This window comes from Plecotus auritus (assembly GCF_963455305.1).
Source record: "Plecotus auritus genome assembly, chromosome: 5".
Classification (NCBI taxonomy): Eukaryota; Metazoa; Chordata; class Mammalia; order Chiroptera; family Vespertilionidae; genus Plecotus; species Plecotus auritus.
In genome coordinates, this window is record NC_137776.1 from 167,710,000 (window position 1) to 167,730,183 (window position 20,184).

Consider the following 20,184-nt stretch of genomic DNA (forward strand, 5'->3'; position numbering starts at 1 on the left):
CTGCAATCTTCCCTGAGCATTTTTAGAGGAAAAGCAACAGTGTAACCACATTGGAATAATATAAGATAAAAGAGGGAGGGCTCTAGGAATTATTTGAAATGCTAAATTGGTAGACTTAAGACACCAACCAAGTCGAGTCATCCCAGTCCCATGCCCCCCCACAAACCAGGTGCAGTGGATCCCCAACTATGCAGCCAGATTTCCCTCCCCCTCCAGGATTCACTGGCTGGGAGCTGACAGAACTTCCCTGGATCCAAGGTCAGGCTCAATGAAGGGTCGTGAAGGCCTGGCTCCTCAAAGCAGGAAAAGTCTAAAGGGCCACCCAACGCCAGCTCCAGAGCTCCTGGTGAGGTCAGTATCTGCTTCAGTGCTGGCCCTATCCGGCTTCCTCACTCTCCCCCTCCCGGGTGATGACCCCAGACATTCTTCAATAAACCTCCAGCATACAAATCTCCATCACAGAGGTGGTTTCCCAGGAAACCCAACCTACAACATCAGGCTTTTTCCATAAAAGTTTTCTCCTTCCACTAACACAACATTGTCTAGGAGGGTGGAAACAAATTTCATGAGAGCTCTATTTACCAAACTAAAGATGTCTACAGGACTGATCCACGGATTGGACACACTTACCCATCAGGTGTTTTGCCAAGACCTCCCCCTTGAAATACCACTGTCTCTCCAGAAACTTCATGTTTAATTCTAAACCAAAACAACATTAAAAATTTAAATTAGACTCAAATTTTTCATACCAGCATTCAACTAATTGATACATTTCATTCCCAAACTGATAAAATTCCCTGTCAAGTAGCTATCAAGTACAAGATGTAACAGTCAACTACTCCTTTCCATCAGCCTGAGAATTTTATAAAATAAAGTCTAGAATAAATAAACAAACCCCAATATAAAAAAGCATCCCATATAAATACACTGAATTAAATGCTGTCCTACATTAAAAACTACCCTTCCTGCCCTAACCGGTTTGGCTCAGTGGATAGAGCGTCAGCCTGCGGACTGAAGGGTCCCAGGTTCGATTCCGGTCAAAGGCATGTAACTTGGTTGCGGGCACATCCCCAGTAGGGGGTGTGCAGGAGGCAGCTGGTCAATGTTTCTCTCTCATCAATGTTTCTAACTCTCTATCCTTTTCCCTTCCTCTCTGTAAAAAATTAATAAAAATATGTTTAAAAATAAATAAATAAATAAATAAATAAATAAATAAATAAATAATAAAAATAAAAACTACCCTTCCTACAAGGAAGACAACATAAAGCAGCATCCAATTAAATTACGAGGATATCCTCTCTCATACTCTTCATAGATCAGACTCTGAGCGATGTGCAAGCTTCCTTGCATGTCTTCATTTTCATTTAGCCAACAGTAATTACAGTGTTTTTGTAACCCAATGCTTTAACTATCCTGAGATCATTCAGTTTTCAAAACCTGACCTACTGGCATGCTTCCAAATAGTAGTTAAGTTTACTTTCTAGATAGTAATTACGCTGCTATCCACAGCATAGCAATCACTGACTTTCAATTTAGAAAAGACTTAATAAACAGCAATATAAAAAGTTGAATTTTCCTTCTTCCACTGCATATTCTTAGTATGTGCAAAACTTGTCTTATGTGTTCAAACCTGAAATTTTCAAGTTCACTGTACCTTTTGCCAGTCATAAGTGTTTCTACTAGTGTAGAAACCAATTCCTGTTGATCTTGTTCATTGCCCAGTTCATACACCAACCCAAGGCCTTTTGAAGCAACATCTTGGCTAAGTTCTACACAAAAGTCAGACAAAATAATATTGCTTTAAGAAAAATTTGTCTACTGGCCATCAAGTTGAAATTTTTAAAAACTTGTAGCATTAATCCAAAGGGATATCAAAGTAAAGATATGAGACTAAAATCAATCTGCCTATTTTATTAAACATGTACTAAATCATCTCAGTGGACATGGCCCCAAAAAGTCCCTGTACTGAGGACTACATTCACAGTAGATCCAACCCACAAACCAAGTCTAGATTGCTGGGCCTCAGTGTACAGCGCAGAGTGACAGAAGATCAATGGACCCAAGTCACACATGTGAGAGGCTGACACCTTGCGGAATTCCAACACACCCACATCCAATTGTTTTCAATGAAAAGTCAAAACAAGACCATATGTTTAAAACAAGTTATAAAGTGAAGCTACTATTCGCTTTCTCCTGGCCTAGATCATAAAGAGGAAAGGAATCAGAAGTAGAAAAAAACTATTATTTAGTAGAAGGGCTAATGTTAAGACAGCCTCAGCTCCATTTTTAAATGCAAAACTGAAGAACATGATTTAATTAGAAAATAAGTAAATAAGAATCAAGTTTCCTGTACCCCTATTTCATTAATAGATTTTTTTTCAAAATTTGAAATGTAAGTTTAATGATGTTTGGAAATCAAATATTTACCAATAACCTACCATCATTTTCTGACAAAACGGACACAAATGCGCTCTGAATTTCTTTAAGATGAGACTGAAAGAAGAAAAGAGGCACTGAGAAAAGTGAAACTCCTCCTCTATAGGAGAACAAGAATCTTCCTCTCAGGATACACAACACCTGTAAGATCTGAGGACCCAAGGCAGTCACGAGCCCTGCAATGCTCTCATCTAGGAAGGTGGCCAAACTACGGAAAGTGGGACCGCCTACAGGTAGTCTAATGCACACAGTCTGAGCCTCCGCATCCTCACCACTCTGGTTGTATGCCTTCCCATTTAGAATCATCTTCCAGCCAATATGCATCAGCTGCCATCCTTCATTCCTTCATGTACAGTTTATTTCAAAATATCTGTTATCGGTTAATGGTCCTTACCTCAGATTGCCTCACCTTCATACACTTTCCTTCCTACCACCCTTCAATTATTAAGATTTCATAGCGGTTTCACCAGTAGAGCTGATCGCATTTAGAGCATGGCTTACCTTCACTTCTTTATGGGTACTCAGCTTCCTCACAAGGGAAAGGAGCCAGATGCAGGCTGCCTGTCTCACGTGTGGATTGGGGCTGGTGATATGTTTATTTAAAATCACATCCAACACCCAGGGAACCACATCATTCACTTTGGCTCCTGGGGGAAAACAAAGAATGATGAAAAGAAGTTAAAAGAACCAAACAGAGTTTCCTGAAAAAAATTAAATTTTAATCAACATTTACTCAATATAGCAATCCTGTAATATTAAAATTTACATGACTAAAGTGTTTAAATAAATTGCTGAAGAAACTGATAATCATTCATGTCAAAACTAGCATAAGCTAAATAACCGTTCAAAGGTACTCAGGTTTAGTCCCTTAGAATGAAAAAGTATCCTCATAATAGAGGAAGCTCTGTATGTGTAGATGCAGAGGGTATATGGGAAACCTCTGTACCTTCCTATTAATTTTGTTGTGAACCTAAAACTTCTCTTTAAAACAAGTAAATATTTAGAAAAAAGGTATCCCCAGTCTCCCTAGTCTCAGCACTTTTTCTTTCTCTATTGTATCTTTCCCATCCCCCATCTAAAAACTAACACACAAACCAACCTCTTTTGACTTCACTTTCCTCTCCAGCTATTCTGCTACTTTTCTCCTTTCCTTTTTCTCAGGGTCCCTCAACCCCTACACTACTGCCACTGGGGGATGGATAGTTTGTTGTGGGCACGGGGGCTGGATAGTTTGTTGTGGGCACGGTCCTGGGCACTGTAAGGTTTAGCAGCATCCGGGGCCTCCACCTACTGGAGACCAGCCGCACTGACCCTCTCAGGTGCCCGGACATTTCCAAATGGCAAAAGCTCCCTCTCCTAGTCGAGAACCACTGCTTTACATTAACACATTTCAAAATAGTTATCTATACTCATGCTCTATATTTCTCTCCTCTTATTTCTTCCCTGAACCCACTCAAAAATCAGTCTTTTACCTTCCCCACTCCATAGAAATTACTCATAAAAGTCAACCATTACCATCCTGTTGCTAACTTCAATGATGACTTCTTGCTTCTCATCTGAACTGCTCTATCAGCAGTATATATGCCCCAGTTGATCCCCATCCCACCCCACCACACACCTGTTCACAGATTTTCTTCACTTCACTTCCAGGATGCCTTTTCAGAGTGCTCCTTTTCACCTGTCCTTCCCTGGTTTATTCTAAACTACCAAAACCTGAAACTCTGGGGAACCCAGAGCTCATTTGTTGAACTTCTCTTTTCTACTCACTCCGTTGGTGATCACGTCAAAGTTCATGGCCTTAACTACTATCTCTACATGATCCTCCCAGATTTCCAACCTGGAACTCTTCAACATTCCATACTCATACATCCAAATGTCTTCTAGATCTGTCCTTCAGGTGAGTTGGGACATTCCAACACAGACCAGGAGGAGTGTGGAAGAACAAGAGCCAGTGAGGCAATTTTCCCTGCTCCCTCCCACCACCACTCTACAAAAATGTATCTCCCACAGCCTTCCCCAGCATAAGTAATAATTCCATTCTTCTAGCACAGAGGCAGCTGGAGGGTGAGCAGAAGACACTGAAGCCTCATTATGTGATAAAGGGTTAGGCCCTAGGGCCGTGGTCGGCAAACTGCGGCTCGCGAGCCATATGCGGCTCTTTGGCCCCTTGAGTGTGGCTCTTCCACAAAATACCACGGCCTGGGCGAGTCTATTTTGAAGAAGTGGTGTTAGAAGAAGTTTAAGTTTAAAAAATTTGGCTCTCAAAAGAAATTTCAATCATTGTACTGTTGATATTTGGCTCTGTTGACTAATGAGTTTGCCGACCACTGCCCTAGGGGATACATCATTAGGAAACTATTATGCCTACACTTGTAAAATTGGCGTAATACACCAATCCTCATGAAAAGAGTACAAATTTGAAGGTACCCATAGCTAACTCCTGCTTGCTTGCCAAAGGACTAAAAAGGGAAGTTCTCATTCATGACATGCTCACTCTCCTTTAACCAACTATTTCTCTTGACTGAACCAAACTAAGACAGATATAAGTATGTAAAGAAGAATTAAGATTGAATATATAAATTTTTCTTTTGCTTCAAATGTGGATAAAGAGAACAGAAAAGGGTTACTTGGGGATTACAGATCAATTAGCTGAAGATTTGGTACCAGCAGGAGGGGAGTACTCTTCTTCGGTCACCAGCCAGGCATCCCGGGCAGCCACGGAGCTGGTTCCTATCGCAGCACTGGTAATGGCCTCACCGATAGTGAATTGAAGTTCAATCTGCTTGGCCTGCAAAGAAGGAAACAAATGCCATGAATCAGAGAAAACATTTCCCAATAACATTCATTTTATGGAAAGGCTACTGAATACTGTTTCTCTCTTTTGCCTGGACTGCTTTCAGCTAACCCAGGTGGTTCAAAAGTGAGGTATAGTGAAGGAATGGAGAAGGTAAGATGACTTGGAGATCTTTTACCAAGTCCCTGTTGCACTCCTCTCCTCACCCTCCATAGGGAACCATGACTCAGTGATTTTTAATCTTCGGAAGCATGATACCCTTAACCTGGGGGGAAGGGCATGGACTTAGAAGCCACACAGATCTCAGTGCAAATTCTAGCTCTGTCTCTCACCTGCTTCCTACTCTTATTTAAACTGAGCCTCAACTGCCTTATATGTAATACTAGAGGCCCGGTGCACGAATTCGTGCATGGGTGGGGTCCCTCGGCATGGCCTGCAGGGATTGGGCCGAAACTGGCAGTCCAACGCTGCCTGCCACTCCTGCCTGCAGCTCCCACTCATCCTGCCCCCGACCCCTGCATCTACCATGGGCTCACGCCCAGTCAGTCCTGATTGAGAGAAGCAGCGCTCACCAGCCGTGAGCCCTGCATCTGGTTCCCAACCCCCGGGGGGGGGGGGGGGGGACGGGGGCTGGGACACGATTGGCCAGATCAGCCCTCCAAGCAGGTGGTGGGATGCCCTTGCCGGCATGAGATCTGGATCCGTCCTGCTGACATTCGCACCAATTGTTGGGAGCCACCTGATGGCTGCTTTTATATCATTTTTTCCTTGCTGAGTGTCTAGGGAGGGGAAGCAACCGCGATTCCCGAGGCCGACTTCCAGGAAGCCAGCGGCGCTGTCGGGATCATGCCAGTGGCGCCGGTCCATCGGTGCCTGGCCCATTCTCTAGAGATTGGACCTGCAGGACTACTGAGGGAGTGAGTGGCTGCCGCCAGGCTGGTGGGCCGCCAGGACGGGTGGGTCAGCTGAGCAGCACTCCTGCTGTTGGAGCGCACTGACCACCAGGGGGCAGCTCCTGCATTGAGCATCTGCCCCCTGGTGGTCAGTGTGCGTCATAGCGAATGGTTGACAGGTCATTCGGTCGCTTAGGCTTTTATATATATAGATGAGCATAACACCCACCTCAGCAGGCTGGAAAGATTAAATGAGATGAATGTACAGAAAACTTCTAGTGGATAACTGATTTGTAATAACTGCACTAAAATAGCAATCACTATAATTTACTAACAACTCCTCTTTTCAATCATAAATTATATATATATAAGTTATTCTAAATGGTTCATTAAAAAAATAGAGAGTAATAAAATATATGTGGCAAAATGTTAAAATTGGTAACCCTGGATAAAGGGTATAAAGAAGTTGCTCAAACTATCCTTACAAATACACTGTTAGTTTGAAATTATTTCAAAAATACACTGTTAGAAAAATTCTTTTCAGGAATTGTCAAATTTTTTAAATTTTATTTTGAAATTTTGGCATGATTATAAGTCACTGACTTAGCACAGAACTGGACCTCAGTTCCCTTTGGCATTGTGTACCATGAATTGAGAGAAATGGAAAAATGAAGAAATAAGATAATAAAGAAGAGAAAGTAAGAGGGATATGGGAATGTTGACCTCTGGGAATGTTGACCTCTGTGGAGAGCTTTACAAGGCATACCTACAACAAGAATTTAGCCATTCCTAAGCTCAATCAACCAAATGAGATGTCAAATGCTGGTATCACATGCTTCCTATTCTGAGAAAAAGGGATTTAAGGGCTTCCATCCCAGCTTCCCTAGTCAAAAGCTTCACTTGGCAACTCTAAACTGAGAAAAAGATATTTCAACACAGAGAATCCTATATTAGAGGTTCGTTTAATGTGCCTATTTTCTACATGATTCCGATGGTTAATAACAACGAAGTTGGCATTACAAACAAAAAAAAACCCCTTAATTCCATTTATGAATGATATGCTATCTATAATGCCTTAAATAGTCCAGAAATAAAGAAATAAATAAAAGAAATAAAAATAGGCACACGGGGACTCATTATATTATCTCTTTATTTTTGTGCTGTTTTATAATGAGGAGCAAAACAGACTTTGCCTTCAGTCTAGTGGACAATTAGACACTGTGATAAATGCTATGAAGAAGAAGAATGGAGGGTCATGACAGCACAGATAACTGAAGAACCTATGTACTCTAGCTTAAAGGGTCAGGGCAGGCTTTTCAAGGGGCACAGCAACAACCCAAGAAAGAGGGAAGTATGGGTCTTTAAAAAGCTAAGAGCAAAGGACACAGAGGCTAGTGTACAAAAATGTGAGTGAGTGACAAGAATCGAGGCTGGATCAGGGGCCAGATAGGGCTGCACTTAGACCCTCATCACACTGGGCCAGCAGCTGTCAAATGGCAGGTCCTCACTACACTGGAGGACAGAGCTAAGTCATCAGACGCAAGAGCAACTGGAATAGTAGCATCCACTCCCCACATCTAAGTGACTGGGTAGGTTTCCTCTCCTACCCACACTGCACCATGCTTTACTTAAAAATTATGAGAAAAGGACTTTCCCACATAAGTGACTTAGTCAATGCTATGCCAACCATCGTAATGAGCCCAAGGTTGGCACTCAGTAAGTACTTGGTGAATAAATTAAAAAAAGCTTAATTTAAAATCTCACGGCATGCCTTTTGTTTGAATGACTAGTAATCAGAAAGCAATATAAATACCTCCACAGAATCCATCAGACCTTGCAAGAGGAGTTTCTGATGAGGAAAATCTCCATCCCCAACTGGGAAATATCCCAGTGTTTGGATTGCTCGTTCTTTCATCTAGAATAAAAGAGATTTATTTTTTAAAGCATATAACAGCTTTATCCCAGAAGAATGCTTCCAAAATGAGATGGCAGGAAGGGGGCAGTCTATCTAACTAATAACGCAGCAGTGCACACATGGGTGTTTTTATAGTCTCCAGTTTTACAGAATTATATCTGTAAGACATTGGAGGGAGGAAAACACCAAACTGAGTCCATTAAGGGTCCATAGGTGCAAAAGAAGAAAAAAGAAAGCCTTTAACTAGGATTATTATCCTTCAAACCGTAACAGTTATAAATGTAGGTTCTGGGCCCAAAGAGATAAACCAAAGAACTTATATATACTTACATGCATAGCCCATGGACACAGGCAATAGGGTAGTGAAGACATGGGGGAGTGAGTAGGGAGTGGGAGGAGTGGGGTAAAGTGGGGGGGAGAGATATCTGTAATACTTTCAAAAATAGAAAGTTTAAAAAAAAACTAAAAAAAAACTAAGATCAAATCACACATCCTGAATATTTCTGTAGCCTTTACAGGTATGTGACCTTAGGCAAGTCACTGCACCTCTCTATGACTTTCTTCATCTGGAAAACACAGATGATAACTGTATCTACTTCACTAGACCTTTTGGAGGATTCAATTAATTAATGTATGCAAAGCACTTAGCACATACCTGGCACATTACAAGTGCTCAACAGTGGTTGGTAATTAGTTAAAAACTACACTGTGGCCCTAGCCAGTTTGGCTCAGTGGATAGAGCATCGGCCTGAGGACTGAAGGATCCCGGGTTCGATTCCGGTCAAGGGCACATGCCTGGGTTGCGGGCTTGATCTCTAATAGGTGCAGGAGGCAGCTGATCAATGATTCTCTCTCATCATTGATGTTTCTATCTCTCTATTCCTCTCCCTTCCTCTCTGAAATCAATAAAAATATATTTAAAAGAAAAACTACACTGTGTGATCTTCCCAAAGATTTAAACAGTAGCTACACCAAGAATAAGATTACATATTTATTAAACTTATAGTAAACTGATTCTTCTGCCCGTTAAATCATCTCATACTTCAACACTGAGGTGCTTTGACCACAAAAAAAATGTTTTAAAGTCCATGAAAATTTTTACCTAAAACTAAAAAACTATAAATGTCCTTTCCCTCACAGATTACTCACACTGCTTACTAATGCCCAGTCTTCTTAAAACCAAACTCACCACAGGAGGTTAAGACTTAGATTTGGTCTGAAATAACAAAAATCATCAAATTATTTAACACTTTATTATCCACCTTTTGTATGACAAAAGAACTGATGCACTTAATTAACACTTTATCTAAATCTTAATAGTTATTGCCTACATTGGAGTAACTGGGTCAAATGGTGCACACACAAAGGTTATGCACAAATCATCCCTAACTCACCTAGACTTTCCTCTCATTCCTTTTCACATTAAATCCTCTTCCAGCTGCAATGCCATCCTAATTACAATTCATATATGAATTTCAGAAAGGAAGGAAAAAAGGAAGAGACTTACCTTATTTGTTTCTTTACTGGAGGGTATTCTATTTAGTAGGCTTTCCACAAGATGTTGCTTGGTAAAGCCAGATCCCTCACTGGGGATTGGGAGAGGACCATTTCTGCCAATTTCACCCAGGGCTGTACAAGCAGCAATTGCCAGGAGGGGCGATGTACTGTCCAAAAATGATCCTGTAAACACATTTAGACAAAACTGAGAAGAAAATACTATTATCCTTGTAAGCCAAAGAAATGTATTCAAGATTTTTTTAAAGACAGCAAAACAAAATCAACATCTATAGTGTCTTCTAGTTAATTCATTAATGTTTACTTAATAAACATAAAAAGGGGCTATACATATAAGTATATAAACAGATAAAAACAGTGGGAACAGGGCATAAAGTAGTGTCTTTTTTTAATGTCTGAAGTTTTTCCCATAATAGAATCATGTTGTAAAACATACAGTAAGACAGAAGAAGGTAGTTTTGTTATTAAAACACAGAATTTATTTAGCGTCGAGTTAGGTTTACACAAAGGCTTGTGTCTTTAAAGTTCACTGCTGTAAAAAGAAATAAAAATGGCCCTATCCGGTTTGGCTCAATGAATAGAATGTCCACCTGCAGACTGACGGGTCCCGGGTTTGATTCCAACAGGGGGCACATGCCTGGGTTGTGGGCTTGATCCCCAGTAGGGGGCGTACAGGAGGCAGCCAATCAATGATTCTCTCTCACCATTGATGTTTCAATCTCTCTCTCTCCCTTCCTCTCTCTGAAATCAATAAAAATATATTTTTTAAAAAAGAAAAATGCTATAATTAATTTTAACCTAATGCAAAAATTGTGATATCCAAACTAGCATGAACACATTAATTACCTATTGTCTCTGTGGCGCTCTGAATGAGTTCCTCTTGTTCAGGCAGGAAACCAGCATTTGTCTCCAGATCTTGTTGCTCTGCCATTCTCATTTTCTTCTTAGCCAAATATCTTCCTATGGTGAATCCCAAAGCGAGCACGGATCCGTGCTGTATCTCTGGGCTCTGAGTTTAACAACACAACAGCATATGTCTCTGTGTCTCTCTCACATGTGCAAGAATACACTGAAATAACTGTGTGTTTATTAGTCATCTCTCTAACAAAACATAAGGCCAAAGAATAAAGTGATCTCTGAGGTTCTACTGGATGCTAATGAATTAGGTTTAGGGAACAAGAGAAACTTTGAGTTTCTAACACAGGTAATTCCAAGAAGTTAAGCTGAGTCTTGATTAACTTCAAGATTTAGATTCCCTAATCCCACTCCCACTCCAACTCTGGGAGAGGTGACTCTCTTGCATGTTCCTATAGCACCCAAACTTTCTTCTAGCTTATAGCACTTAGGTAACTTATGCAACTACACTATCATAATTTTCCAGCATAATTTCTCTCTATTGCCAACCAAATACAATAAGCAGATCCTACTTCTAATTGCTCAAACCTCCAAACACAAGGTAAGTAAGCAATAAAATATTTGAAAGCATGTGGTATTTACTGATAGGACAGGCACAATGATAGGCAGCAGCATATGTATTTACTCCCCATTACATTCCTAGCACCTAAAAACAGTGCCTACCAGACACAAGGCACTCAAATTTGTCCAATGAACTGATTCAATTATCTCATTTAAACTTTACAATCATAAAAGTTCATTTTACAAATGAGAATGCAAGAACTAAAAATATACTAGATATTTTTTGTAAAATTCTACTATCTCCCACAAAAAAAAATGAAGACCATACTGGTAACATACATGATTATTTTTTGTAGTCTTTATAAGCTGTTCTATCATCGACTTCAACTCGTTTCCCGACACTGTGGATACCACCACAGAATAAAATAACGCAGCCAGTTCACGCATCTCTTCTTTACTGCTGTTCATCAGAGTCTGAGTGGTATAGAAAAATATGTATATATGTATATATCTTCCTGCTGATAACATCTAACATTTAAGATTAAAATAAATGATACATTATATTGTTCAATATATTGGGCATAAAAACACAAGGTACTTCAAAGTGAAATAAAAGTTGAATTATATACCAAAATCTGTGCATTTTCATCAAAGATAGAAAGTATAAACAGGTGGAATTAATACACATATGATCGAAAACAGAGGTTAATAAATGTTTTCTGCAAAGGGCCAAATAGGCTTTGTGGGCCATATGGTCTCTGTCATAACCCCATCCTGCCCCTGCAGTGCAAAAGCAGCCACAGACAATAAACAGGTGTCTCTTTGTTCCAAATCAGCTTTATGGACACTCCAAGTCTCATGTCAGGAAGTGTTATTCGTTTTTGTGTGTGTTTTTTCAACCATTTAAAAACGTAAAAACCATTCTTAGCCTGCAGGCCATATAAAAACACACCAGGTTTGGCACATGGACTGGAGCTTGATGACCCCTGATCTACAAGATCAAACATCAAAATCTCTAACATCATTTTAAAATCAGCAAATATTCACAAAGAATAAAAACCCTTAAAACTAGAAGAAATTTCATGAGAGCAGATTTTCCAGAAGTGTAAAACTCACACCTCTTGGTCAATTTCATTCATGCTTTCACACAGAAAGAGATAATCTGTACATTTAACCATAACTCAAGGTGCAATTATGTAGCACAAAAAGTATATGGGCCATACCCATACTAAGAAAATTATTCATTGTTTAACTGAAATTCAAATTTACCTGAGCATCTTGTATTTATTTCTAAACCTGGCAATTCTTTTAGTGTGACCATGGATGAAAACATTCTCCAACATAGCTGGTGAGAGTGTAAATTGGTACCACTCATAAGGATGTGCACTGTCAAAATTGCTAAAATGCATGTACTCAACTCCACTTCTGCGGGACCCATTAAAAAACATACTTCCACATTTTCAAAATGACAATTGTCCATTGCAGCAGACTGGAAGTACCCTAAATGGCCATCAGTAAGGATTTATATAAATTATGGTACATTCACAGAGGGGAAAAGAATGAAGCTGTTAAAGAGGATGCTCTCTCTGTAGTTACATAGGAATACCTCCATGTTTCAGTGGTAAGTAAAACAAGTAAGGTATAAAACTAAGTGACAACTGTGCTACCTTGTGTAAAAGAAGAAATAAAAATAAAAAATGCTTATTTTTATTGGTGTATATATGCATAAGTAAACTCTAGAAGGTACACCACCTATAAATAAGTGATGACCATGTATATTTGTCAGTGTGAGAGGAAGGGACAGGAAGCTGGGGGATTTGGGTAGGTGGGAGACATTTTACATATTTTTTCTTAAGCTAGATAAATCTGTTAAACTTTAAAAGACAGAAAAATAATTATTTTGTACTCATATGACTCTCAATTCATCTCCCACTCTCACCAGATGGATCATTGAGATACAATAGCCTACATGTTTCTCAGTAAGCGTTTGATGATGAGAGAGTTTTCAAAATGACCTAAAGACAGAACAGGTCATAGGAACACTGACATGAAGATAAAATCATGAGACTTAAAATATGCAGACTCAAAAAGAAAGATACATGCACAGGGTATACCTTTATCCATTCTGTTTTGTCTACAAACTTGGTAGCCAGCTTTTCTGGATACACTGAGACAGCTTCCAAGAGACAGTACATGACTGGCAAACCTAAATAAGAAAGAATTCAGAACCATTGTAATTTCAAGAGAAGTGATAAACATCAGGGATCACTAAATTCCTTTAGGAGGCAGTCCCTAGTTCTACAAAGGAAAAATGGACCTAAATAGCGTGTGACCATAGAGCATATTTACAGACTGGTTATTTATACTAAGCTGGCCTGTTCTTCACACCCACTTCCAAAGTAAAAATATTATCTATTATCACCATTATTTCTGAAAAGAGAAACAGTGCATCAAGGATGAATCAGATAAGTTTAGAAAAAGAAACAAAGACTAATGTTCAATCACAGTAGTGAAGAGAAAAAGTAATTTTGCTATAAATTCTTGGCTGAGCTTAAAATTAATTTTTTTCTCCAGTGCTGTAATATCTGTCCTCAGCATCACAACCTCCTACCTCCAACACCTGCTAACAGCTGCTGAAGCAGGCCAATGTAGATCTGAACAGGGTTGGTTTCTCCACTCTTGGAAGAAGATGACGAGGATGTTGCCTGGTTGCCTGACATTAAAGTCCTTATATAGCGTCCAATGGCTGGGGCATGATCTTGCATATCTGCCAAACTCTGAGAGGTGGGCACCACTCCCGCACTGTGAGCCAGGCACATTCGTAAGTACAGAACTATCTAAAACAGAAGGAAGGAGAATACCAGGTAAGTTTCTCCAAAAATCAACATGGGAGGATATTCTTCAAGTGACAGCTTGGACTCCTCTACCTTCTTCATAAAGCTATTCAACAATCCCCACAGAAACTGAAAAACATGACCCAATATGTTAACTGAAATTACCATAATGGAGTAAAATTTACCTAATAAGCTTTCACAAATCCAGAGTGTTCTTCAGTGGCATTTAACATAGTTAAAATGCAAACTCAACTCCTAAAGTCTAAAAAAATTACAATACTCTGTGTATGTGTTTGTGTGTGCTTGCGAGAGGGAGGGAGGAAAGGAGGAAGGGAAGAAGGGAGGGAGGGAGGGAGGGAGAGAATGAGCAGAAACCTGGGGCAAATAACCTACTCCTGTGAAAGTCCAGTTGTATTTAATCTCCACTGACACAAGAATTTGAGAAAATGGGTTCCAATAATCTACAGAAGAGCAAATATGACACCATAAAAACCTCTGATATAAACTGGCTCTAAGGAGTCCTCTGAAAGCTCGTTCCTTGACAGCTAAGATAGGACAGGGAGCAATTTCATTGTGAGGAATCTTACTCTCGTCATTTAATGCAAGTCAGTGACCTAAACAACAGAATTTCCCTTAGTAAATGTGACAAGTGAATCTCAGTCTCCAATCTCCAAAACTAGATAATCCAAACAACTTTAACATATTGTTGGCTTTAAAGTTCAAATCTAATTTGCTGTAAAATCTCAATAGTAATCAATGTGGAGCATCCAGTTCTTTCACAAAGAGAATCTCAGCTGAGATAAATGTATTTATCTACCCCACTATGAATTAAAATAATACCAATTACCATTAATGTTTTTCTAATAAACCACTATAAAGAACAATGACACTACAATATGAATTTATCTAGAACACAAAATATTTGCAGGCATTTCTCTGGGTGTGACATTATCTTTTAGAATCTTTATAGAATGCAAAATAGAAATATATGCCAATCCTACCTCCCCAAAGGCTGCTGGATTAAATGGAAGGACAGTGGTTCCAGTCATGTACTTGGCTGGAGTTTTCATTCGATGGGAAGCCTAACAAAATAAGCCCAAAACAAACACCATTACTGAAAAATGGAGCAAATGTCCTTCCTCAGTTTGAAAATAACTGTACTTCAAGCTGCATTACTGTTTGAAATGGGTTCTTTCTACTCAAAACATTTTCCATTAATCATGCTACCATGTTCCTCACTCTGAATGACAGGTGTTGCATTTTCTTCCTCATGTTTTTACTGGTTTGTTTTAAAAAGAATAAACCTACTCCAGGCATCTATGGACACAGCCACCCCAGGCCACTGCATGCCAGCTCTTTATTAACAATTGAAGCAGGAAGAAAATATGCGCACAAGAGCATCTTCTGACCACAAACAGGACTGTGCGATGGAGAAAAGAATCATGGCTGCTTAGTACTGACCCTCCAACTCCCTTCAGGTGTGACTATCTGAGCAAAAAGCTAGGACCACCAGTAGAGGCAAAATATGCTGGAGTACCCCCTCACTCACCCCTCCTCATAATAATCAAAGAAACACTGATATAAACAGTGGAACAGAATCAGGGCTGGGGGTCAGGACTGTCAATACTCTCTGATCTATCAACAGAGAACACTGCCAAAACAGGTGACTTGCAAAAGCAGATGTGATATTCTCTTATGATCACAGTGGAAAAAATCTAAACTGCTCCCTGCATCATTCTTAAACTTAAGGTGCCTTAGGTAATGTCATTAAAAATAAAAAGGAGATGTATTTTTAAGCATGTCATACCAAGGGAACAAATTTCAAAATACAGCCGAAGTGTTGAAGATAAAAGAAATTACAACCAATTTAGATTTGGTCAAAAGAGATCAATTACATTTGAAAATAAATTTTTTCTCTTCATTTTGTACCTTCCTCTTATTGTAAATATTGACACTGTTAGAACTGTTACTACTATTCAATACTTAATGATGATAACATTTTAAAGGTGTCACCTAAAATATGTACGTTTAATTTCATCATCCATTATATAACTCAAACTAATTATCTGAAGTCCAATGCCTTACCTTTTCTTGGATATAATATACCATTTCTGGGAAAGAAGGCATCTGCTTAGAAGCACTTTCTTTTCTGTTTTTACCAGGAAAACACCTTAATACTCGCTGTGCTTCTCCATGGACTTCTTCCCGTCTTTCAGACAAATAAGAATAAAAAATCAATTTCACCAATTGCAGAATAATAATTTGAAGACAAAGAATAGCAATTTTATTTGGCAGTTGAGGTTTTGAGAAAATGCCTCAAATATATTCTTGGCTATCTAAACAGGGTCATAAGATACATTTTAAAAAATTACTTCTTTTTGGCAATTTCTTGAGATTTGAAGTCATGTGGCTTGCATCTTTGAATTTTACCCACAAGTAAAAAAAAAAAATGAAGACAGGTTATGACTACAGATTTATATCATAACAAGGGACATACTTTTTAACTCTTTAGTAAGTTGCTTCTAAATTCCATAGACCAACATTTCAAACATAATTTTAGTAATGCTTGAACAAATTTAAAATGAGCCCAAATTCAAAATTAACACCTTTTAAAACTTACGGATCTCCTGCAGCTAGTAAGAGCAAATATCTGGAAGGTATATGATCTGAGGGAAACACTGTGCTGGCAAATTTCACAGCCACCTGTCGAACTTGAACTTCAGGCTATATGACACACAAACACACACAAAAAACACTCACAGATTAAAAATAATTACCAACAACTCATTCTAGTCAGGATAAGTCATATTAATTATATACAATCAAAAGTTAATTTGCTATTTCAATAAATATGTCTAAAACAATCAAGACAAAGCAATTGTGCAAGATCTTTGACCATGTTGCTTAAAAGTCTTTAGATAGTGATATTACTTAAAAAAGTACTTCTATGATCTAAGACAGGCGTCCTCAAACTACGGCCCGCGGGCCACATGCGGCCCGCCGAGGACATTTATCCGGCCCGCCAGGTGCCGCTGCCTGTCCTGCTTAGCAGCCGACTTGTCCTGGGCCTGCAGTCACATAGGAATTTGTTCATAGTTTTCTTTTTTTAAACTATAGTCCGGCCCTCCAACGGTCTGAGGGACAGTGAACTGGCCCCCTGTTTAAAAAGTTTGAGGACCCCTGATCTAAGAGGACCTTCCAAGTAAAGCAGGAAAACCCACAAAGACCACAGCCAGAGACTTTCTCTCTTCATGCATATCCTCAGCCCAACCTTGGGACCAAGGTCACCGTGACAGTTTCTGGCCACAACCTGTTTTTCCCCAACTCTCAAACTCAAAGTCACATGAGTCAAATTTAGATATTTTGCAGGGAATATACAGTTTACTTGGAATTTCTACAAATTTGAAGCAAAATATCTCATGCTTTTTCAGATTAGTTCTAAAGTTAAAACTGACTCCAAAGCAAAGTTTCAATTACATAAGTATATTAAGTTAACTTAAATAGACTAATAATCTATGAATACAAAGTTCAACCAGAAAAGCAGAATCTAGCTCAGCTGGTGTGGCTCAGTAGTTGAACATCGACCTATGAAACGGGAAGTCATGGTTTGATTCCTGGTCAGGGCACATGCCCGGGACGCTGGCTCAATCCCCAGTGTAGAGAATAGGGGAGGCAGTCAGTCAATGAATCTCTCTCATCATTGATGTTTCTATCTCTCCCTCTCCCTTACTCTCTGAAATCAATAAACATATATATATTTTTTAAGAAGAAAGATGCATATACTACTAGCCATTAGAGTTCACATAGTTGGTTTGGACCTACCTTTATCAAGTATGAAGCCACAAGTGCCTCCATGAGAGTTCGCTGTGCTCCTTCCAAAGTACTATAAGCTCCAACCATCATAGATAATGCTTCTTGAATAGCAAGTCGAGTCTCAGGCTCTTCCTAAAAGAGAATAAAAAGTGTTTCCCTCCTTATTGGGTTTCCAGGTGAGCATCCAAGCAGAAAGCATAAACTGGCCAGGTATTTCCCTACCTTGCACAGGGCTTCAAAGAGCTGCTGCACGAGAGCTATATCCTTAGTGAACAAATGGGGCATTCGACTGTAAGAGAATACAAGACTACCTTTACTATCATAAATTTCCATGACATGGAAGAAAATGAAATTAAATACCAATTTTCCTGAACCTGCAATTTCATCTCTGGACATTATGTCATCATCATTAGGTTCCTTACCCAAAGAGCCAAATATTTTTATAAATAAAAATTTAATACTTCAGCTGTCTAATCCAAGTAACCCTTGATTAATAGACACATTATCCAGATATTTTCTTCATTATATTCCATGCATTCAGTTAATATTTCTGATTTTAATATAAAGAAAACAGATAATTAAGACTAAATTGCTATTTAAACTAAAGGCTAGTGTGTTAAGGGGCTTTGTTACTTCATGCCAACAGACAATGGACAAGGTGTGCAGATAAGTCTGCGCTGTATCAGCTGATCTCGGGCGGTTTTCTGAACCCTATAAGTTTCCATCCCTACATAGAAAGAAGAGCAAGACCTAGTCTACACAGGCCAAAGCAGAACATGCATCAGGACTAAAAGTAGCACCTGGTGCCACTGAGGATGCTGACCTCTACCTCCCTGCTTTGAAATATAGTGAAGGAAAGGAAACCAGGAGGAACTGGAAGGAGGAAAGCATACTAAGCAGAAGAAAAAAATCCATCTTTGGAAACCGGGCTACTCAGAATCCTAATATAATACTATCAGAAAAGAGAATCACTAGCAAACCTTGATTATGGGGATTATAAAGACTAATAATAAATAGCAACAAGAACACCTGAGGTCAAATGTTTCTAGCATACAGGAAAATGTAGCCCATCATGGCACAGTCCAGTTCAAAATTCATTTCAAGACTACTATTTAACATGGTAACATATCTTTAAGTGCAAATTAAAATTTCTCATATAATTTTCCTGCTACAAGGAAGACATTTCTAAACAACCTATGGCCATTAAATGCATTTCCTTTCAGAATCAAACAAGCTTATTCTCCATCCATTATTAAATGCCACATAACTTTTCTTAGTATACAACAGGGTATCTCTCACTGAAAAAGAGTTTACTCACCTGGAGAGTTTTCCAACAGCTGAATATGCCATTGACAGTAGCTTAGGGTCCTTGAAATTAAGAAGAAAAAAAAAAGAAAACAGACAAAAAACAAAAAACAAAAGCACAGTAAACGGCAAAACCTTTTGCTGCAGTTACATGCATTACTTTACTCCTTGATAAACCTGGTCTCACTCTACCTAACTGCATGATATTAGCATCCGAACAAAACAAACAGAACAAGTCTAAACCCAGAATTCATCATACTAATTAAAGGGAAAAACAAATAAAACCTTTTATCCCAACTCACTCCCAAAAGAAAATGCAGTGGTCATATATGAAAAGGTTTCTTAGCTGGTGCTAAGTTCAGGATCTTTTCAACACTATGTAACCTGCAAACACCAAAATTCATCTTCAACACATTAGGAAACGTTTATTAACTTATTAGAAAATTCACCACTCATCTAACAAGCTAAGATCCTCCCTTTTTCACCCAAAATTGCAGTGAGCGATTCCTTTAAAATCTGCACTTCTCATGTCTTCCACTATAAAAAATTAAAGGGATCACAGTCACCAAGTAAGTTAGTGAGATTGCCTCCTCAAAAAAATGTTACATGGTTTAATGGAAACCAATTGTCTGTCTGATTACTAAGAAAAAAATAACATTTGTGTGAGTTGAAGTTTGTACACTTAACATAAGATTCACTCTCCCACACCTAGATGACCACTCTTATGGATTCAACTTCATGGATTCATCATTGGGAAGACATGCAGGTGTCACCTGCAAGTAAGGGGATTAGGACCCTGTGGTTTATCTGGCCTCTCTAATCTATTTTTAAATATATAAATTCTCCTAAAAAGCCCCAAAGCATTTTTCTATCTACCAACCATCCAAAGCATCTGACTATGTATGCCAAAAAATAATCTGGTTCCTAGGCCTTAAAAACCACACAAGCACTATTCAATAGAAGACAGGACAGCCAGGCCCAACACTGCCCCCAAAGCTCAACTGCATAACTGCACAACTAATTAACAGCTTTTGACTAATAATAATATCTACTAAGGTGCCTTCATTGTGCTGAATTTATGTGCATATTTCATTTAATGTTCACAATAACTCAACCAACTAAATGGTATTATTTTCATTTTTCTAATAAAAATCAAAGGTCCAAAAAAGCAAGTAACTCACCAAAAAACAAAACTAGGATTTGAACTCAATTCTAACTCCAAGTGGCAAAATCTTAATCACTATACTATTGCAAACATGCATT

The 20,184-nt window shown here is 38.9% G+C and overlaps 1 protein-coding gene across 5 annotated transcripts in view; it reads right to left on the reverse strand.

Annotated features, from left to right (window-relative positions):
• ECPAS (Ecm29 proteasome adaptor and scaffold) overlaps positions 1-20,184 on the reverse strand; it is a 107,522-nt gene that overhangs the window by 28,895 nt on the left and 58,443 nt on the right. For all 5 annotated transcript variants that reach the window (XM_080667174.1, XM_080667177.1, XM_080667175.1 and 2 more), the window contains 17 exons: positions 18,935-18,984; positions 17,839-17,905; positions 17,626-17,748; positions 16,424-16,527; positions 15,889-16,012; positions 14,805-14,885; positions 13,581-13,806; positions 13,084-13,175; positions 11,309-11,443; positions 10,400-10,562; positions 9,546-9,718; positions 7,937-8,038; positions 5,101-5,224; positions 2,938-3,083; positions 2,439-2,493; positions 1,655-1,769; positions 631-699 (listed from right to left, as the gene is read on the reverse strand). In XM_080667174.1, coding sequence (XP_080523300.1) covers positions 631-699; positions 1,655-1,769; positions 2,439-2,493; positions 2,938-3,083; positions 5,101-5,224; positions 7,937-8,038; positions 9,546-9,718; positions 10,400-10,562; positions 11,309-11,443; positions 13,084-13,175; positions 13,581-13,806; positions 14,805-14,885; positions 15,889-16,012; positions 16,424-16,527; positions 17,626-17,748; positions 17,839-17,905; positions 18,935-18,984 — 1,949 coding nt within the window. The remainder of the gene's footprint in view (positions 1-630; positions 700-1,654; positions 1,770-2,438; positions 2,494-2,937; positions 3,084-5,100; positions 5,225-7,936; positions 8,039-9,545; positions 9,719-10,399; positions 10,563-11,308; positions 11,444-13,083; positions 13,176-13,580; positions 13,807-14,804; positions 14,886-15,888; positions 16,013-16,423; positions 16,528-17,625; positions 17,749-17,838; positions 17,906-18,934; positions 18,985-20,184) is intronic.